Source organism: Bubalus kerabau, chromosome 1 (genome assembly GCF_029407905.1).
Source record: "Bubalus kerabau isolate K-KA32 ecotype Philippines breed swamp buffalo chromosome 1, PCC_UOA_SB_1v2, whole genome shotgun sequence".
Classification (NCBI taxonomy): Eukaryota; Metazoa; Chordata; class Mammalia; order Artiodactyla; family Bovidae; genus Bubalus; species Bubalus kerabau.
In genome coordinates, this window is record NC_073624.1 from 213,349,948 (window position 1) to 213,371,803 (window position 21,856).

A 21,856-nucleotide genomic window follows, 5' to 3' on the forward strand; every position below is an offset into this window, starting at 1 on the left:
TTCATCAGCATATAAATATGATAAAATGCCCTCATCTTATAAAAAATACTCCCCAGGCAATATCATCATACCTTTTTTTGGCACCACCACATTTCTCTGCTCCCTTCTACAGACAGTGCCTCAAAATAAAATCTCCGTTTATATAATCACTGCCTTTAATACCTTTTTAGCCCACTGCAACCTTCTCTTGCCCTCATCTTTGTAACTAAAAATGTCACCAATAAAGAATACATTCTTAAAATTTCCCTGGTGGTCCAGAGGTTCAGAATCCCCCTTGCAAAGCAGTGGACATGGGTTCGATTCCTGCTCAGGGAACTAAGATACCTCCTGCTGCATGGCAACTAAGCCAACTAAGCCCATGTGCTGCAACTACTAGGCCCCCACCCTCACCACAATTAAGAGAGTCCAAGCACTGCATGTTGAAACAAAGGTCCCATGTGCCACAACTAAGACCAGACGCAGTCAAATGAATAAAAATTTAAAAAAGAATACTCTGTCAAATACTATATGATATCACTTACATGTAAAAGCTAAAGCATGACACAAATGAACTTATCTGTGAAACAGGAACCAAATCACAGACATAAAGAACAGCATTGTGGTTGCCAAGGGGGAGGGGGCAGGAGAGGGATGGACTGGGAGTTTGGGATTAGCAGATACAAACTATTATAAACAGAATGGATAAACAACAAGGTCCTACTGTATAGCATAGGGAACTATATTCAATATCACATGATAAACCATATGGAAAAGAATATGAAGATGAATGTATATAAAACCGAATCACTTTGAACTGCAGCCCATCAGACTCCTCTGTCCATGAAATTTCCTAGGCAAGAATACCAGAGTAGGTTGTCATTTCCCCCCTGGAAAATCCTCAGATACTTGAAAATAAAACTACATGCTTCTAAATAACCCATGGCTCTAAGAAGAAGTCAAAGAAGAAATCAGGGAAATATTTTGCACTGAATGATAATAAAAACACAATATATCACAATTTGTGAGATACATTTTAAAAAAGGGCTTAGAGGGAAACTGATAGTTTTAAACACTTAAAACAAGAAATATTTATAATCTATGATCTAAGCTTCCAAATTCATAAATCAGAAGAAAAGCAAATGAAACCTAAAATAGGCAGAAAGAAGAAAATAATCACAATAAAAGCAAAAATCAAAGAAATAGAAAACTGAAACAGCTAAAGGATGGTTCTTGGAACCGACTATAAAACTGATAAATGACTAGCTAGACAGATCAAGGAAAACAAAAAGAGAAACTACAAATAATCAGTAGCAGGGGAAAGAGAACTTTACTATAGATCTTACAGACATTATAGAATAAGCATAGCTTATTAATGACACTGGGCCAATAAATCTGACTGAAAAGAAAAAAATTACCAAAACTGACATAAGAAATAGAAAATTTGAATAGCTTTATATTTAATAAAGAAATAATAAATTTAATTTGTAATTTTAAATCTTCCAGTCGAGAATACTAGGGGTACAGTTAGCTTCACTGTTGAGTTATAATAAACACACAAGGAAGAATTAATGTTAATATTTCACAAACTATTTCAGAAAATAAAGATGAAGGGAACATTTCCTTGCTCCTTTTAAGAAGCCAGCACTATCCTGATATCAGACCAAAGACATTATCAGAAAAAAAAGAAAAAAGAAACCTATCAATTCTGGCATCACTACACCCCCGCCTGCCCAAGGCAAAGGTGAAAAATCTGAACTAATATTTCAAAAAGAAGAATGGCCAATAAGCTCATAAAGAGGTTCAGTGTCATTAGACATCAGGGAAATACAAATTAAAACCAGTATGAGATACTGCTGCTGCTAAGTCACTTCAGTCGTGTCCGACTCTGTGTGACCCCATAGACGGCAGCCCACCAGGCTCCCCCGTCCCTGGGATTCTCCAGGCAAGAACACTGGAGTGGGTTGCCATTTCCTTCTCCAAATGAGATACTGCTAATGCCCAATAAAATGGTTGAAACTAAAAAGAATGACAATACCAAATGTAAGATGTAAAACAAATGAAATCAGTCCTGAATACTCATTGGAAGGACTGATGCTGAAGCTGAAACTCTCAACACTTTGGCTACCTGATACAAAGAACTGACTCACTAGAAAAGACTCTGATGATGGGAAAGATTGAAGGTGAGAGGAAAAGGGGATGACAGAAGATGAGATGGTTGGATGGCATCACTGGCTCAATGGACATGAGTTTGAGTAAGCTCTGGGAGTTGGGGATGGACAGGGAAGCCTGGCGTGCTGCAGTCCACGGGGTCGCAAAGAGTCGGACATGACTGAGCGACTGAACTGAACTGAAAACAAATGAAACTATTATACACGGCCGGGAAATGGGAGTGGATAAGGTAGGAGTGTGGTACAACCAATTTAGCACGCCCTTAATACACAATCCAGAAATTCTACTTTTTTCTGTATGACTCAGTATACCCGTAAGAAAAGACAATACAAGTTCACACAAAGAATTGTTAGTCAATGTTTATAAATACTCAATTCTTAATAGGTCAAATCTAGAAACAACTCAATGTTGATCAACAGGTGAATGAATAAATAAATTTTGGTATTTTTGTACAATGGAAATAAAAATAAACTATGAATATAAAGAAAAACATTACTGATACATTCAAGAACATGGAAGAATTCCAAAAGTATATACTGAGCAGAAGAATGCAAATATATATGCCAAAAATATATATACATTGTATGGATTACATTTATATGAAATTCAAGAGAAAGCAAAACTTACCTATAGTGACATAGAACAGATAGCAATTGTGTGGGGCCAGTGGTGGGGTGAGGTGGACTGGAAAGGAACTTGAGGGAACTTTGTGGGTTGAAGGAAATGTTCTAATTCTTAATTAACATGGTGCTTATAAAGGTGCATATGTCTATCAAAACTCAGGCTGTATATTATATGTGCATTTTTTATGTGTAAACATAGCTGACTTAAAAAGTAAAAGAGTCGTATGACACACATACATGCAGAGAGTTTTCTCTCTACCTCGTATCACTCACAAAAATAAATGGTGCTAAATATAAACAAAGGAAATAAAACTACAATCACATTAAAAGAAAAATGAGAAGTTATGATCCTGGAGATGGAAAAACCTTCTTTAACAAGACATTGAAGAGTAAAAGCTTTATACAAGAGAAAGATAAATTTATTCATCAAACAAAATATTTTAGACCATAAAAGTTAAATGGGCACTAAGTGGGAGAAACATTTGCAGTATGTGGAACAAATTATTCAAATCTAGAATTCAAACAAAACAACATGAAACAAAAACAGAAATTTTCCTAAAACTCATTAGGCAAAAGGTATAGCCCAAAGGGCAGAAGAAATAGGCCAATTAATCCACATAGACATTAAATGGATGACAAATCTGTAAAGATGATGAACCTCCCCAGCAATCTAGGAAATAGAATACTATTTCCTACTCAAAAGATTGGTGCTTAAAATAATAAATAGCAGTGTGCATGTAAGGAATAAAAGGAAATACAAGTGCAGGTATTGACTAGCACAATTACCACAGAGGGAATTTGAGAGTATATACTAACTATATACTCTCAATATTCAACAATCTTATATCTTGCTTTTTACACAAAAGAAACTCATATGCACACAAGAAGGCATGAATAAAAGCTATCCACTATAGCAATGTTTATAGAAATGAAAACTTGGCAACAAGATAAATATCAAAGGGAAATGGCTAAATAAATTTAAATTAAGATATAAAATGGATGCAATTAAAAGAACTGAATACCTCTATATGTAATATATTATATATAATAACATGAGAAAGTATCTAAGATCTATTGCTGACTGATTAAAAATACAGAATAATATATCTATACAGAAATTAAACGAGAAAATGTTTATATGTAATGATTCCATTATATGTACATATAAATGCATTTGAAAAGACTTGTAAACGTATGCATGAAGTAGCTCTGGTAAGATGGAGGAGGCAAAATATGGAGAAGGCTATTATTAGGGGTCCTTCTTACATTATTGGTCATAAGTATAAATTAATGTTTAAAAAAACAAATCTGTTGATTTTAGATGAGTCTGGAATTATTGTCTGAAGAACTGTTACCACAGGCTGTAAGTACAGTTGTTGCATCGTCTGGAAACGAGTTCCTCATTCAAACAGTTTGGGAAACCCTCACCATCTGTGAGGCCAAGAATATCACAATAGTTCACAACAAACAGTGATGACCTCTAGGTCTCTATCACAAGTTGCCTTCAAAGATTTTCCAAGTTTCTCTCAATCTAAGTCAATCTCAATTCTAAGGTCTAGTTTTATTTTCTTCATAGTAATTATCACTATCTGAAGTTACCTATTCATTCACTTATTTGTTATCTATCTCCCACTAAAATGGGAATGGCAAGATAATTCTGAATTCACATGATTTTAGTCAAGCCATTTAGAGTTTTCTTACAGTATAAAGACACATTTTATTTACTTACCTTAGTTGGAAAAGGAAATTTGGAAGGTTCTGTTTTGCATGGTGTATGAATAGCCGTTAGAGGGGGAGGCCATGAATGCGTCATCTCCTGAAATGTAATTATTACAGTTTGTTTTCAAGCAGGTCAAGGATAAAAATTACACAGCTAAAAACCAGATCTGTATTATAAATGCTGGTTTTGTGACTGCTCCTCTGAAGGTGTACATATTTAATTAATAATATTAATTAAGCACAATGTGCGCAAGGCACTATGGGGTAGGTTAACAGGAAGACAGTTTACACTCTGACTTCAAAGAGGTTAGAGTTAAGGTGATAAGGCCTGTGAATAGTTATAGAAATCAGCCTGTAACCAAATACAGGGCACATAGTAAAATGCTATTAAGGAAGAGCTTACTATGGGAGTGGGAAAGGGGGATAACAATAAGAAAAGAAGCCAGCTTTTACTGTGTACCTTTAATGGGCCAGATACTGTGCTATTTTACCTCTGTTACTCAGCTAGTAGTCATAATGACATTATGAGGTAGATACCATTATTATCCTGACTCTACGTAGGATAAAACTGAAGCACAGAGATTAAGCTATTTACTCAAAGTCATATACTTAGTTAGTAAAGGACACAGAATTTGATCCTGGGTAGTCTCTCTACAGAGTCCACTCACTGATCCGAAATTTTGGTCAAGTGGAGAAAATCAGAAGAAAGGTATCAAATGCACACATAGAGGAAGACAGACAAGTAAGACAACATGTCTGATTTCATTCAATGCCTTCTGTCTAATCATATGCCAAATATGTCCAAGCGGAAGTTTGGATACAATCACAATGTATATGTTAGAGATGCAGGAAACAGAGAGGTATCAGACCCAGAATAAGGAAGAAGTATTTTATCTCTGGCACATAGTTCAAAGCCAGCCGTCAAGTAGATTGAGAAAATACAATGAATTAAAGGTGGTATAACCTTTAGGAATTTATCCTATAGCTATACCCACACAGTTATGTAAAGATACATGTTTAAGGGATTCACACTAAAAAAATGAAAACAACCTAAACATCAACAACACAGGATTAATTAAATTACCAGACACTCATACAATGAAACACCAAGCAAACAGAAAAATGAGAAAATTACCTTCTGAAATGACCACTGTTAAATGACAAATACAAATCAGTGTATGTCCTCATAAATGTTTATTTATGGAAAAATCTCTCAGAGATAATTAACCTTTGGACAACAGAATGACTGAAGGAAGAAGAGAAGAGAACACTTGATACAGCTTCTACCACTTGAATCTCTTGAAATAGTCACCTGCACTCAGCTTGCTCTTTATCCTCTTACAATGCTTTATGTTTTTAATAGTATTTCACTTTCTGAAGTAATTGTATATAGTTGATTATTTCCTACATTGTGCTCGAAAATGCCAGCTCAAAGGGTGCAACACTAACACTATTATCACCACAATATCCCTGGTGCTTGACACACAGTAGGTCCACAGTAAGCTCTGAATTAATAAATCATTTCTTACAATAAATATATTACTTTAAGACTAAAAAAACCTTTTTATTTCCTTTAAGTTTATGATGAGGTTCCCAGAAAAAATATGACTACAAGTTATGAAGAAAACACAAAGGCAATGTGAACCTGTGCTTCCTTCTATGCTGCACATAGGGAGGGAAAAGAAACAGAAACTTATATGCCCCAGGCTTTCATTGTTGGCATTTTACACCTTAAACACCAAAATCCTCTCAATAAAAAATCTATTTAACTCCCTACTGTCAAATGACTGAGCATCTATTACACCCAAGGCCATGTGCCAAGTCATATATACATATGTACATAAAATATATAATAAATGGCTTCCCTCATGGCTCAGCTGGTAAAGAATCTGCCTGCAGTGCGGGAGACATGGGTTTGATCCCTGGGTTAGGAAGACCCCCTGGAGAAGGGAAAGGCTACCCACTCTAGTATTCTGGCCTGGAGAATTCCATGGACTGTATAGTCCATGGGGTAGCAAAGAGTCGGACATGACTGAGTGACTTTCACTCAATATAATAAATGGTCAGTAGTATCATAGAAATAATTAAATACAAGAAAATCTTAAGATTTCTTTCAGGTATTAACGTGCCATACATTTCTGAGGATTTAAGAGTAAAGATATATGTTCCCTTAGACTTTTTACGAACATGGCAACTGAAAAATGAAAGCAAAGAGTCATCATTGTGGTCTGATGACCTGATTCAGGGGGGAAAAGGATTTCAGTGGGATTCTAAGAAAAAACAGAATCTGTATATAACTGAAGAGGAAGGAGAAACACATTCTATGAAAGTTTACAGAGATGAAAGAATACGAAAGGGTATGGCTTAGGGAAATCAGTTTGGGAAAAGTGGTCAATCTGTAGTGGGAGAGGCCGAAACTGGCCTGTATACAGACTAACATTTAAAATGTTAAATTTGCCCACTATTCTTTTTAGGGGCCTTAGAGAGCCTGAAAACTTCTTAGAAGGAAATTATGAAGACAAAGGATTAAAGCAAAGAATATGACAGCAATACAGAAGACAGATGAGCAGGGAGACTCCAGACAGAAAGTCAGAGTGAGGACTGTATATTACAATTACTAAAGCTCAAAGTGGCAGAAATGGAGACAAAGGAACAAACATTTTCAAGAAATTTTCAAAGTCTTGCATGTAGTTTTGTGGTTAAAAAAAACATGAGAGAAAAAAGTGAAAGATAATTGGGATTCTACAATTAGCCAGGAAGAACAATGATACTACTAACAGAAGTTAAGTCTGATAAATATGGCTTCAGACATATCTGAAGAGGCAGGGAGAAACCCAAACAGAGACCCACCTAAGAAGCAATGAAGAGACAAAAACCAAAACCCAAAGGAGGCCAAGACAGGAGAGAAAGATTGAATAGCTGTCTAACAGCTGAAGTCCAAAGGATGGAGGAAATTTTCATCAAAGAAAAAGAAGAGAGGAGCACTGGCTTAAAAAATGAACTCAAGTTGAAGAGATAGGAGAGGACACAAGCTTTCCCAAAGGGCAACTTTGGAATGTTGAGAATGCCCGACAAGAAAAGGTGTGTAGAAAATAAAAACAACGTAACAGTCAAGGAAGAAAAAAATGGTGTTTCCAGAAGGAAAAAATAAAAATTCTTTAAAACAGCAGCAATAGTAGAGAACTCAAATGAAGCCTCTAATGGCATGGGAGGTAATGACCTTGGAGAAACAAGTTCAGGAGAATGGCGGAGGTAAAAGAGATTTTAGTAGGCTAAAGGAAGGACAGGGAAGCCTGGTGTGCTGCAGTCCATGGGGTCTCAAAGAGTTGAACACAACTTAGTGGCTGAAAAACAACAAAAGAAAAGGAGAAAATAAGTGGCAGCAGCCAATGCAAGCAGTCTTTCAAAAATATACACAGTGAAGGGGACTTCCCTGGTGGTGCCGTGGATAAGAGTCTGCCTGCCAAAATGCAGGGGACATAGGTTTAATTCTGATCTGAGAAGGTCCCAGATACCTCGCAGCAACTAAGCCCAACTACTGAGCCTGCTCTAGAGCTGCAACTGCTGAAGCCCACGCGCCCTAGAACCTGTGCTCTGCAACGAGAAGCCCATGCACCAAACCAAAGGGTAGCGTCCACTCGCCACAACTACAGAAAGCCTGTGCAAAGCAACAAAGACCCAGCGCCGTCAATAAATAAATAAAAATTTTTAAAAAGTACATACAGTGAAATACAAGTACAGACACAAAAATTCAGGTGTACACAAAAAGTACAATTAATATGTGACTGATGGTTTTTGTCTATTGAGGCAAAAACAGGTTCTTTTTCTAACAGACAACATTTTCTTTTCCCAACAGAAGAATGTACTCTTTAGTCATGTGTCAAGTTTAAACATATTCCATTAAACACTCAAAATGTATAGTATTCAGAGAAGACTTTTTACATACATCTGACCAGTATATACAGATGAACTACAAAGCAAGCTATTTTCAACACAATGGTTTGATAACTACTGAGATTTTTAAGCATTTCAAATTATTAACTGATAAACCTAAGAAGGTATAGTTATATTTGGCTTCTTCCTCTTTTCAAAGCAAACTGTTAAGACCAGAATTTGTTTTTACTTACAAACAAAACCCCCAGCTTTTTGAGGGCAAAGAGTAAACAAACCAAGTAGTTCAGAACTTAAGTATGAATATAAACAGAAAAGAGTCAGTTATTTTTGATGGACACAATCAGGTTATACATGTAATCAGTCTGCTGCAGCTTCAGATACTTTGTGACATACAGGGAGGAGGAGAAGAAGAGGGTAGCAGAGCATCATAATTAAAGAGACAAACTATTTAAAAAAAAAACCAAAAACTTACTTTAAGAATTTCATCCACACAACTCACATCCCCAGAAGCAGATGCCTAAAAAAAGAGGAAAAGAAACACATATTAGGTCTGAAGTCATTTCTTATTAAGTTTTTATCATTTGTTGTATAGATTTAACATTATTAGAAATAAAACTAACATTAAAGATATATTTGGTATCCCACTACTCAAAGCCAGAACACTAATTAGAATCTTTGGACTAATTTCCTTAACTACATAATTTCAAGCACTAAAAAATTTTAATCACCAAACTGTACATGATTGGAAATTTAAAAAAAAGTTTTCCAAGAAATCTTATCTTGCTTATACTTGGATTAGAAATTAACTTTTAAAATGTAGTTTTTTTCAGCTGAACAAGATGTCAAAATTTAAGTCAATTTATGTATAAAATATACTATGATACTGAGATCATCATTTCACATAAACTAACAGAGTAAAACCAGTATTATTGAAAGATTAGCTGTCTGGAACACAATGGACATTTTATATAATATTTCTTAAATCATGAAAGTTAAGTTTATTCTGAAGCACAAACAACAATTGAGTTATGGTGAAGTCTAGCTCTAAGGATCACATTATAATGTGTAAAGAAAGAACAAATCACCACTTTACTGTTCTCTTGAGAGGAGTAATTAGATGACAAATGCCAGGAACAATGCATTTCCCAAGGCCACAAGAAAGATTTTTAAATGTCCTCAAAACATCATTTTACCTATCCCTTATCCCTTCCTCCACTGTTTTAAGCTATGATCTGTAATTTTCAGCTACTGATATGGCTTAAAAATTTTATTGCAAAAACTAGATTAAAGGATAAAATTTCAGCTATTTCACAAAGAATGCTCATTATTCTGAATATAATGTTTTGGTACATAGTTCTAAATACCTTAAATTTCAACCCACCGCTATCCCTGGAGCAGTCGCCGCAAACCTTTAAGTGTACCCAGAGAAAAGGATCATGGCATCCAAATCATAAAACATTACCATCTCCATGCAACCAAAAGAGTCTCAACATTTACCACAATGAACCATGCCCACATCTTATTGATGAGTATTGTAATGAGAAGTAATTTTTTTAAAACAAAAGAAACAAAATGTATTATCCTATAAAATCAAAATGAGGAAACCTAAGGTATTGAGAGATCATGTTTTAGTTCTATAACTTAAAAAAAAATTTTTTTTTAATTTATTTATTTTAATTGGAGGCACCAATACAGTATACTAATGATAACCCTGTATGCGAGAGAACAAAAGAGACACAGATGTATAGAACAGTCTTTTGGACTCTGTGGGAGAGGGAGAGGGTGGGATGATTTGGGAGAATGGCATAGTTCTATAACTAACTTGTCATTTTAATATTTGAAAACAATGAATGACCTTTTTCCTACTGCTCAGGAGAAGTGTCTAAGAGCTCTATGGATTCACTTCGGAGTCAATCACAAGTTTTTCCTTAAACTTTTACATTCCTTACTGTTAAGACAAAGACTTCAAGTTCAATCATAATTTTAGGGTGAATTGCTTCATATAGTTACAATGTTAAAAAGCTCTACATGTGTGACTTACATCCAATGGTTGGGAAGGTATTTTCAGCTTGGTGAGATGTGCTTTACTGCTGGGCTTCAGTTCAGTCATGCTGTTGCCATGAGACTGGCTGCTGTAGTGTTCAGAGGACAGCTTTGGTTCCATGGACTCCTGTCCATCCATGGGCCGCACATAGGCAGTGGGTTTCTGTAGCATTGAGCTGGACTTTGACATCAATGAAGGTGGGAAAGACTGATTTGAGTGCTGCCCACTTGAAAAAGGTACACGGGAAGGAGAATCCCAGTTTGCATCAGGGTCCCGAGGTGATTTGGAACGCTGATGTTCTTTGCTATGGTGATCATTCCCATGAGACCTGGAATGACTGGAGCTTAATGAAGAAACAGCCTGGGGTTTTCCAGGGCTGGAAGAGCGTGATTTGGAGTGTTCTGATCCATGCTGGCCTTTTTTTCGGCTACTGCTCCCACCACTGCTGTATGAGTCACGGTCATGCCTCTGGCCACTACTGTTAGTGCCACCACTGGCACCTGCACTGGCCCGCTGGCTACTGTGTCCACTCTGTAAGCCTGAGGACCTTTTCTGAGACTGAGAAGTGCTGGGTGCAGGTCCTACTGGAGTCCATTTGCTACTCTGATGAGAGCTCCCATGTCTCTGTTCAAAGAAATTTGGGTTAGATTTTTCATCTGCTGTCGGCGGTACTGTAGGCTTGGGAATTGCAACAAGCTTTGGTATAGATCTGTCTCCTATGAAATCCTTCATTTCATCGTAGTTTCCAAGCATACTCTGAATACGACTTGACAGCTTATCTTCTTTGCTAGTCTAAAAAAAATAAAATAAAATAAAACTATAAAATTAGCATAACTAGAAATAAAAGATGCTTCCAAACTAACTTCACAAACTTTAAATGGAAAGGGACTTTTCCAAAAGGAGGTCTCATCTCATATGTTAAGGTTAAGATCTCAAAGCAAACTCCAAATACATATTTTTTTATGGTGAAAAAGAAAATTCACTGTAAGTGAAAAACCTTCATGTTAAAACAATAATATTCTAGAGGACACTGAGAAATATATATACAATAGACTACAGGAGATCTTTTAAAAATCCAAATTTCACTAATAAATATACTAGAACAGTAGTAAAAATATTTTGAAGAACAGGAAAAGTAATTATGCCTTTATGTAATTAAGTTCCAAATCAGCAGATTAGCCAATACTCATACTTTTGGCAGTCAAGGAAAACAACATATTCCTTACATTCAATGTTACAGTTAGAAGCAGAAGTAAAAAGGTGAATGAAACAAGCTATATATACTTAATTATCTTTTTTTAATTAATAATTCCTTCTGTTATTGGAACACATCAAGTTAATAAAAGTCAACAACAAATTAAGCATGGAAAATCCAGTGATAAATTTTTAAATTTTGGCTATTAATTGTGACCATCAAGTCCTCCAACTTTTGAAGTCAAAAGTGTATACTCTGAGTTTCAAAAATTATTTTTGAATAATAAGATCCAAAATGTCTACAAGCTTTAGGACTCTTTCATATTCATATATGTCAAAGAAGAAAGTTGACTGATTACATAAAAAGGAAATCAAGACTGAAAAACAAACAGAAGACCCGGAACCACCAGTATTTATTCTGAGGTTGGTATGAATCAGTAAGGACTTTAGATTATATGAAAATCAGTCTTAGAGGTTAATGTATAGCAATTTATTGACAATATCAAGGTCAGAAATCAAACCCTATTCATTGGATATTTACATACTACACACCATACTACAAAATAAAATGGTAGTATGAGTCAAAGAGGGAGAAGGCAATGGCACCCCACTCCAGTACTCTTGCCTGGAAAATCCCATGGACAGAGGAGCCTGGTAGGCTGCAGTCCATGAGGTTGCGAAGAGTAGGACACGACTGAGCAACTTCACTTTCCCTTTTCACTTTCATGCACTGGAGAAGGAAATGGAGATCCACTCCAGTGTTCTTGCCTGGAGAATCCCAGGGACGGGGGAGCCTGGTGGGCTGCCGTCTATGGAGTCACACAGAGTCGGACACGACTGAAGCGACTTAGCAGTAGCAGGATGAGTCAAAGATTCTGGACCAAACTCCGGTTCTTTTCAATATGTCTTTAATTCCAAAGTATTGTGTTATAAATGATGTCAGTCTAACTGCCCTTCATTGGACAAATCTTAAAAGCTCTGAATAAACGGCTACTTATAGATCTCACAAACGGTTTCTACAAACACCAAATGTTGTAAGAGTAAACCCAGGATATGCTGTTAATTTGTGTTTCATGAGAAAAAAATCTAACACACTTTCAACATCATACTATGAAGCCAACAATGATCACTGGTGCTGTAATACATACTATTATAGCTATTCTACACAATATAAACCTTTAAATTATAGTAATACTTCCAATGAAAGTGTTAGAAAGTATGAATGTGTTAGTCACTCAATTGAGTCCAACTCTTTGTTTGTAACTCCATGGACCGTAGCCTGTCAAACTCCTCTGTCCATGGAATTTTCCTGGAGTGGGTACTGGAGTGGATAGCCATTCTCTTCTCCAGGGGATCTTCCTGACCCAGGGACCAAACCTGCATCTGCTGCACTGCAGGCAGATTCTTTACCACTAAGCCATCAGGGAGGAGAAGGCAAGGGCAACCCACTCCAGTACTCTTGCCTGGAAAATCCCATGGACTGAGGAGCCTGGTAGGCTGCAGTCCATGGGGTTGCTGAGAGTCGAGCAGTCGGGCACGACTGAGGGACTTCACTTTCACTTTTCACTTTCATGCATTGGAGAAGGAGATGGCACCCCACTCCAGTGTTCTTGCCTGGAGAATCCCGGGGATGGGGGAGCCTGGTGGGCTGCCATCTATGGGGTCGCAGAGTCGGACACGACTGAAGTGACTTAGCAGCAGCAGCAGCAAGCCATCAGGAAAGCTTACTTCCAATGAAATCCAAAGCCAAATCAAATATGAGAGAAACATTTGTGGCCACTACAGTTACATTAAAATCATCAGGTTCAGTTTGGGTTGGATCCCTGGGTCTGGAAGATCCCCTGGAGGAAGGCATGGCAACCCACTCCAGTATTCTTGCCAGGAAAATTCTATGGACAGAGGAGCCTAGAGGGCTATAGTCCATAGGGTCACAAAGAATTGGACATTACTGAAGCAACTGAGCATGCACACATGCAAATCAAGTATAACAATGGTTTTTTAAAAAAGGCAATTAGTTCAACTTATTGAACACCTCTGACATTATGCTTTAATCTAAATTTGACATTGTTAATTAAGCATTACACATATAAAAAGGAAATCAGAGAATCTAGTATATGACAACAGGAGAAGAACCAGACTGATAATGAAAATACTTTTATTCAAATATACTAAAACTTGATAAACTGGTAAGCAAATGGCAAGAAAAAGGGAAAAACAAAAGAATTTATGAAATATTTCTCTTTGACTCATGTTATATCCAAACATCCAAGGAAACAGCAGATGATGTGTATTGATAAAGAAACTTTTAATTTAGTTCAAGGCTCAGAAAGGTAAAATGCCTGCCAAGGGCTAGTGGTAGAGTTAGGAATAAAGATAGGAATGTTTGAGCTAACCCATACTTAAGGAGTTAGAGGACAGAGATGGGATGGTGGTGGGGTGAAGGATTTTAAGGATGATTTTAGGGCACTAGTGATGTTATATTTCTTGATTTGGGTATTAATTATGTGAGGTTGCTCATATGGTGAATGAAAATTCTTTCACCTATAACACTTACTTTGTGTACTTTTCTGTACATATGTTATATAGCGATGAAAAATTTATACCAAAGAAGTACATTCTATTATGCGGAAAGGAAAAATGTTAAAGGGCATAACATAGTAACTCTTCCTAATATAAAAACTCAAGTTTAAACATTTTAAAAGCAAAATATGTTACATTATAGGGGAAAAAACATTCAAAAGACAACTTACAACTTTGTATGGCTCAGCAAAGAGAGGAGAGCTAGGTGGGAAGGCGTCGTCGCCCTGCTGAATTTCCTGATTCCGCCTTTCCCGTTCTTTCATACGCAGCACATTCCGGTCTTCACGGTTCATGTTGCTATGAAGAGAAACACAACCTTTACATCACACAAAAAAAGGAAAAATTAAATGTTCTGTACTCATTTTGTCAGTTTAACGCTCCAATCGGATATTCCCTTTTAACTTTCAAGTGATAACACGCATTAGTACTGAAGTTGGGTTTTGGCAATGGTTATTATCTACTAAATAAGAGGACTTCCCTGGTGGCTCAGACAGTAAAGCATTTGCCTACAATGCGGGAGACCTGGGTTCAATCCCTGGGTCAGGAAGATCTCCTGGAGAAGGAAATGGCAACCCACTCCAGTATTCTGGCCTGGAAAATCCCATGGGCGGAGGAGCCTGGTAGGCTATAGTCCATGGGGTCACAAAGAGTTGGACACGACTGAGCAACTTCACGTTCACGTTATCTACTAAAAACCGACAGTGTCTTCCCACAACTATCCAGATAGGAAACACTGGCCCAGGATATTAGTTAGGATCCACCCCATTTAAACACTTAGGCTTATCAATTTTTTAAGTTTTCTGCTAGCTAAAAGTCAGCTAAAACTTACGTATTCAGAGTGAAAGTAGTACTTAAACCCATAATTCTTAGTTATTTCCTATAAGCCTTCTGTGGCTTCTTCTTCAGAAATCTAACTATTCTTTGTCATTAGAAGCATACAACCCACTCCTACCTACCACCCCCTCCCCCGAGGGTCCAATGCTTTTCTCTACTTTCCATCTACCTTATCTTGATTTCTTTTTGTCCCAAACACAGCTTCCTTGGTGTCCATCCTTATGGCAGTTTGATCTCAGCTTTGCTGTTGCTCTAGATTCCCTAAAAAATGACATTTCTGCTCTAAATACATTAATATTTCAATTAACACCTCAATAAATGCCAAAACTGAGGCTTTCAGCAGCAGAATCTACAATTAACTTGGGTTAGTAACAGTAGTTGAAATTTTACAGAAAAAGTCTTTTGGGAGAAGGGTTAAATGAGGGTGTCATTTCTATAATCATGACAGTATGCTCTGTTTTCACTAAGAAGAAACCAAGGAAAATAGTTTATATCAGAGGGATTTTTGGTTAATAGATAACGATGAAAACTGTTGTCTAATCCTGGGACAAGGGATTATCAGGGACTCTGCAACACACTCTTCCCTGGAGACATTTAATCATCTGTCCTAGTTATGCTTTGTTTTGCTTTGAAAGTTCTGCTGGAGGCCAGACAGAAAGACCAGGTTACACAGTGGAGTATTTCCAGCCTTATGATAAGATTCAGAAATCAAATTAAATCAGAAAATTAAAGTCAATCAAGACTGGTAGAAACTATAATTGTAAAATGAGAATGGACAGCAAAACCAATTCTTGAGGACTTTTGTAAGCACAAATAAACATTAAAATATAAAACTTCTGATTTGCAATTTACTGTCATTCAAATAGAGCAACTTAGTGTTTAAAAATGTGTTCCAGGTATCCAAATGTATATTCAAGTTCCTTCTTTTATGTACAAGTTTCTAATAAACTTAGAAAAGAATATAAACTATTTTGAGGTTATGGGAATAGTGTGTGCTTTCTTTGGTCTCCCATCAGAACCACAAAAAAATATTTGATTCTTTCTTTAATAAACACCATAAAACATCTACACTTTGGTATTCAGAAATTAAAATGAAAGAACATTTATTATCCCCTAGCACACTTGTGCCAACTAATAACTGTGTATCACTAACAATCAAACTTCAAATAGACCTCTAGAGCTACAGTGCCACAACACATGAACTTGTGTCCATATATGCATTAACTACCAATTTCCTCTAATTTCCTAAGTTTAATTCTTGAAAGCTCAGTGACTTCTCCAGTGATCCAGTGGTTAAGACTCTAACTTTCCACTGCAAGGGGAGCGGGTTCAATCCCTGGTTGGGGAACTAAGATCCCATACAGCAGGGCAACTAAGCCCATGTGCCCCAACTAGAGAATCTCACCCACCACAAGAAGCCTGTGTACCACTAGAGAAAGCCCGCTCAACACAATGGAGACCCAGAGCAGTCCCCACCCCCAAATTCTTGAACAATCAGAAAACAACAGACGTGCCTTATTTAAATTATGATTTAATTTTATGTATTCAACAGCACTAACATAATCATGCAAGAAACATGTGAACATTTACTGCAAAAATGGATGATTCCCACAATAAAATTCCTCCTATAATTCAATAATAAAAAAACTTTGTTTTCTTAAACAGTAAAAGTCATCACACTGAATATTTCCTCTTTTAACAAAACTGCCAAGAAGCTCATGATGAAATTAAATGATTGCTAATAAGAACTAATATCCCAGTTTCAGTTCTTATTCTCTAGGTTTTTTCTGATTTGACTTATTTTCACATCTAATACACTAGTTCTATTTTTTTCCTTCTGTGTCTTTCAATATCAGTATCTCTGCCTAAAATAAAGTTTTCCCCAAAGCAGAATTCCAATAATTCCACTTGAGCTGACCTAAAATTAATATGAAATTCAAATGACTCAATTTGAAGTATATCTCTGTTGTACAGCCAAAACTATATTCCTCCTATATTTGCAACTACTATACTGAAACAGAATTCAGTAAAAAATAACAAACTGCTATATCACAACCATTCTACTAGATAAAATAATTTCTAAAAGAAAATTAGCAAGCAGAAAGAAGGTTCTTCTTCTAAAATTTTTAATTACTTAAGGTAAATTGTTTAAGTACCTATCCAGTACTTAAAGTTGATATACCAATTACAAATTTTTTCTTCTAGTTAATTTACTGAGATATAATACACAGCACTTGAAAAGTTAACAGCATAATGGTTTGATATGTATCATAAAGTCATCATCACAGTAAGTTTAGTGAACATTCATAATCTTATACAGATGCAAAATTAAAGAAATAGAAAAACATCATTTTTGATGAGAACTCAATGACTGATTCTCAACTTTTAAGTAAAACATACAGCACTGTTAATTTTTTTAAATTATATTGTCCAGCACCTCCCTAGCACTTATCCTTATAACTGGAAGTTGGTATCTTTTGACTGCCTTCATCCAATTCCCCTGACCCTGATCCCCCATCTCTGGTAACCACAAATCTTAACTCTGCCTTTTCTGAGTTTGTTTCTAAAGTGTAATTGATCTGCAACACTATGTTAGTTCCTGTTATACAACCTGTTTTACCTCTATACATTTATGAATCTAGTAAGATACCTCACCATACAAAGATAATATATAGTTACTGACCATATTCCTCACACTGTACATTTCAAACCTTTGATTCATTTACTTCCTAACTGGAGTTTGTACCTCTTCATCATCCTCACCTGTTTCTTTCCTTCAACCTCAACCCCTCCCCCCAGCAACCATCTGTTTGTTCTCTGTATGAAAACTCTGTTTCTGTTTTATTGTGCTTGCTCTTTTTTTTTTTTTTTTAAAGATTTCACATATAAGTGAAATCATGTAGTATTTGTCTTTGTCGGACTTATTTAACTTTTTAGGATAATATCTTCTAGGTCCATCCATATTGTTGCAAATGGAAAGATTTCATTCTTTGTGATGGCTGAGTAATTTTCCATTATACATATTCATATATCACATCTTCTTTATCCATTCATCTACCAATGGAACTCCGGCTGCTTCCATATCCTGGCTGTTGCAAATAATGCCACAACTAACATAAGGGTGCATATATCTCAAGTGTTTTTGTTTTCTTTTGTTTGCTGGATTATATGGTAATTCTGTTTTTATGGATGGTATTTCAGATAACATAGCAATGTTAAGTCCCTCAACTGTGATAACTCTATTTCATTATGTAGGAGAAAATCCTTGATTCTTACTTAGGACATATACAACATACAGGCGAAATGTTATGTTTGCTGCTGCTAAGTCGCTTCAGTCGTGTCTGAATCTGCGACCCCAGAGACGACAGCCCACCAGGCTCCCCCGTCCCTGGGATTCTCCAGGCAAGAACACTGGAGTGGGTTGCCATTTCCTTCTCCAATGTTATGTTTGCCAACTCTCAAATGGTTGGAATCTACACCAAGTATGTATAGATAGTATGTCTATAGAAAGTATCGTATGTGGGGTTGGGGGGAGAGACAAGAGAGAGAGGGATGGATAAAGGAAGGAGGGAAAGACAGAGGTAAAGGAAAGAGTCAGGAAGAGGAGAAGGAAGAGTAGGAGCAGCAGCAGCAACTAAGTGTTAACAGTAAAAATGTTAATCTAGGTGAAGGGTATAGAGATCTGTATTATACTTTTCTTACGTTTGAGATTTAAAAAAAATAAAATATGAAAGGTTAAGAGTGATTAAAATGTTAGAGCATGATGGGTGCTTTCCAACATTTTTCAGCCTTGGGACTACCATCAAACTACTTCTCCTCTAGGGCTTACAGTATTTCTCTCATGACTAAGGTGCACCTCCAAATCCACTCTGATTTCCAGTTCTCCTCAACTCCTGTGTGTCATGATTTATCACATTTCAGAAAAAAATTACAGTTATTACTTGTAAGAAGGGGACAACATCCACAGGCCAAGCTTCGGTTCAATAAAAGTAAATGAACATCCAAAATTTATCTAAAGCAAAATTTAGTATTATTAAGTGTGCTCTTAAGTTAATATGCAACAAGCGTTTATTTTATACTTAGTATCAGGGAGAACAAGAATAACCTGCCATACTAGATTAAAACTTATTATAATCCATTACCATTATCAAAATAGCATGGTAAAGAAATGAATAAATTGATCAGTAAACCAGAGGCAAGAAATAAATCCCAAAACATGTGGGATTTTAATAGTTTAAAAAGCCCAATTCAATAATAAAATGTTTTATTTAATAACAATTAAGAGCCATGTACTTTTCTAAAATGACAGTTATTAAAATGGTGAAGACATTTCAAACTCAGCCAGAATAAAAACAAACCTTTCAGCCCAGTAGCCTCACTTGTGGGACTGTATTCCACAGAATTAAAAGCACAGCTATAGGCTACAAAGATGTTCACTGCAGCACTGTTTTTAGTGGTAAAACAATTTAATTGAATGTCTGAGAATAAAGAGATGGTTAAATAAACCATGATTTATTAAAGCAAATGAAGTAGATAATTTCCAATTAACCTGGGGAATTTCCATAAATGCTGTTATGTAAGGAAAAGGAGGTGCAACACAATGTATGCCATATGATTGACAGCCTCAGTATTTCTTTAGCTTAAACCTGGAAGCAGAATTGTTAAGTGCTGAGTATATAGAAATACAACTAACTCAACTAATAGGAAAACATGCCCACCACCATTCTCATAAGCTAAACACAAGAAACTGAAAATCTGAATATCCAGTTTTCATGCATAATATGAAATATGTCTCCCTATTTAGTTAAATCATCTTTCTTATCCCTCAGTAAATATTTTGGCCATTATTGCAAATGTTAATAGGGAATAGTCTTCCACCTATGTATTTTCCAAAAAAGACAAACCTTTAAAGAAATTTTTTTTAATAAAATATAGTTGTTTACAACACTGTTTTAGTTGCAGGTATACAGGAAAGTGATTTAATTATAGACATATATATATTTGGATTCCTTTCTATTATAGGTCATTACAAGATACTGACTACAGTTCCCTGTGCTATATAGTAGGTCCTTGCTGGTTATCTATTTTATATACAGTAGTTCGTATATTTTAAACCCAAACTCCTAATTTATCTCTCCCCTCTTTCCCCTCTGGTAACTGTTTTCTATGTCTTTAAATCTATTTCTGTTTTGTAAATAAGTTCTTTGTATATTTTTCTTTTAGATTCCACATATAAGCACTATCATATGACATTTGTCTTTCTCTGATTTACTTTACTTAGTATGATAATCTCGAGGTCCATCCATGTGGCTGCAAATGGCATTATTTCATTATTTTCTATGGCTAAGTAATATACTATTGTGTATATATATCACATCACCTTTATCTGTTCATTTGTTGATGGACACAGGTTGCTTCCATGTCTTGGTGACTGTAAATAGTGTTGCTATGAACAACGGGGTGCATGTATCTCTTTGAATCATAGTTTTCTCCAGATACATGCTCTGGAGTAGGACTGCTGCATCATACAGTAACTCTTATTTTAGGTTTTTAAGGAACCTCCATACTGTTCTCCATAGTGGCTACACCAATTTATATTCCCACAAACAGTGTAAAAAGGTTCCTTTTTCAAAAAAGATAACCTTGATGGGTCTGTTTTTCCAATTACACAAGTAATACTCGCTCTTGGCCCCCAAACTCTAATATGATCACTATAAAGTAGAAAGTAAAGTCACCAATAGTTTTATTTCCCTGAAATAAATCATATTCCAAGGAGTCACATAGAGTAAAGGTGAAAATTATTACACTTACAATTCTTACTTCATTTAAAAAGTAATGAACATAGTTCCATAACAATATACATGAATTTTCATTCTTTTATTGCCTGCATAGTATTCATTTAACCAGAAAGCCCCTGAAGAGGTTGTATCTGGAATTCTGTATGACAAACATTATAATGATTGTACATGGTGTGCACACTATTTTCATTTCAGATAAATTTCTCCATGTGAAATTGCTAAGTCAAAGGATATATGCTGTACAACTTTAATGTATACCACTAAACTGCTTTTCAAAAAGACTGTTTTAATTGACAGACTACTAAAAAGAGTGTGACACTGCCCTTTAACCATGCCATTTTCAATCCAGGCATTCTGAGTCTTTTTTAATTGAATCACCTAAAAAATTAAAAAAAAAAAATATTCCAACGTTACTTGTTTTATTTATCCAAAAAATACAGGAACCTGTCTGCTACTTCTAGGCACTGTTCGAGAAGCCAGGGAAAAAATAAAGAATGACTCCTAGATGGTCCTTGATCTTGAAAGCTCATAGCTGCATTCTACTCAATTTCTCTGATAGTTAAGATTGCACATCTTTTTCATGAGCTGCTTAGCCATTCATATTTCATATTTCTTCTTCTGTGAACTGCCTATTTATATCTTTTGTCCATTTTCCTATTAAAGTGATAGTCTTTTGATTATATAATAACCATGCTTTTCCAATCTGTTCTACATCTTAGCTGAGAAATATGAGGTTAGGATTAAACCCTATGCTAAACTGCATCCTACTCTACTGACCCCCTCTTCAAGTCTTCTGGCTCCTCCTTCAGGACTACTTCCAAACTCTGTAGGCAGGCCTACAGTCTCCTCAATCTAAAATGCAAACCTCACACTGCAGTTTTTGAAAATTTGTCAATACTCTCTCCAAGTCTCTTGATTTCTTTCTGTCTTTTTGACTTTCACCTTGATCCACATTTGTTCAACCTCTCTGGAGTTTCCCATTCTTTATGTCAATGGAGTAACTATAATCAATCTAAATAAAT

At 35.9% G+C, this 21,856-nt stretch overlaps 1 protein-coding gene across 4 annotated transcripts in view; it reads right to left on the bottom strand.

The window, feature by feature from the left end:
* The window catches only part of AFF4 (ALF transcription elongation factor 4), an 84,321-nt gene that overhangs the window by 39,742 nt on the left and 22,723 nt on the right, over nucleotides 1-21,856 (bottom strand). For 2 of the 4 annotated variants that reach the window (XM_055553583.1, XM_055553597.1), the window contains exons 2-5: nucleotides 14,373-14,499; nucleotides 10,426-11,220; nucleotides 8,857-8,901; nucleotides 4,501-4,587 (exon numbers count right to left, since the gene is read on the bottom strand). In XM_055553583.1, coding sequence (XP_055409558.1) covers nucleotides 4,501-4,587; nucleotides 8,857-8,901; nucleotides 10,426-11,220; nucleotides 14,373-14,495 — 1,050 coding nt within the window. In that variant the 5' untranslated portion in view covers nucleotides 14,496-14,499. Of the gene's footprint in view, nucleotides 1-4,500; nucleotides 4,588-8,856; nucleotides 8,902-10,425; nucleotides 11,221-14,372; nucleotides 14,500-15,205; nucleotides 15,298-21,856 lie in introns of all 4 variants that reach the window. The other 2 variants (XM_055553601.1, XM_055553588.1) reach the window with 2 other exon arrangements.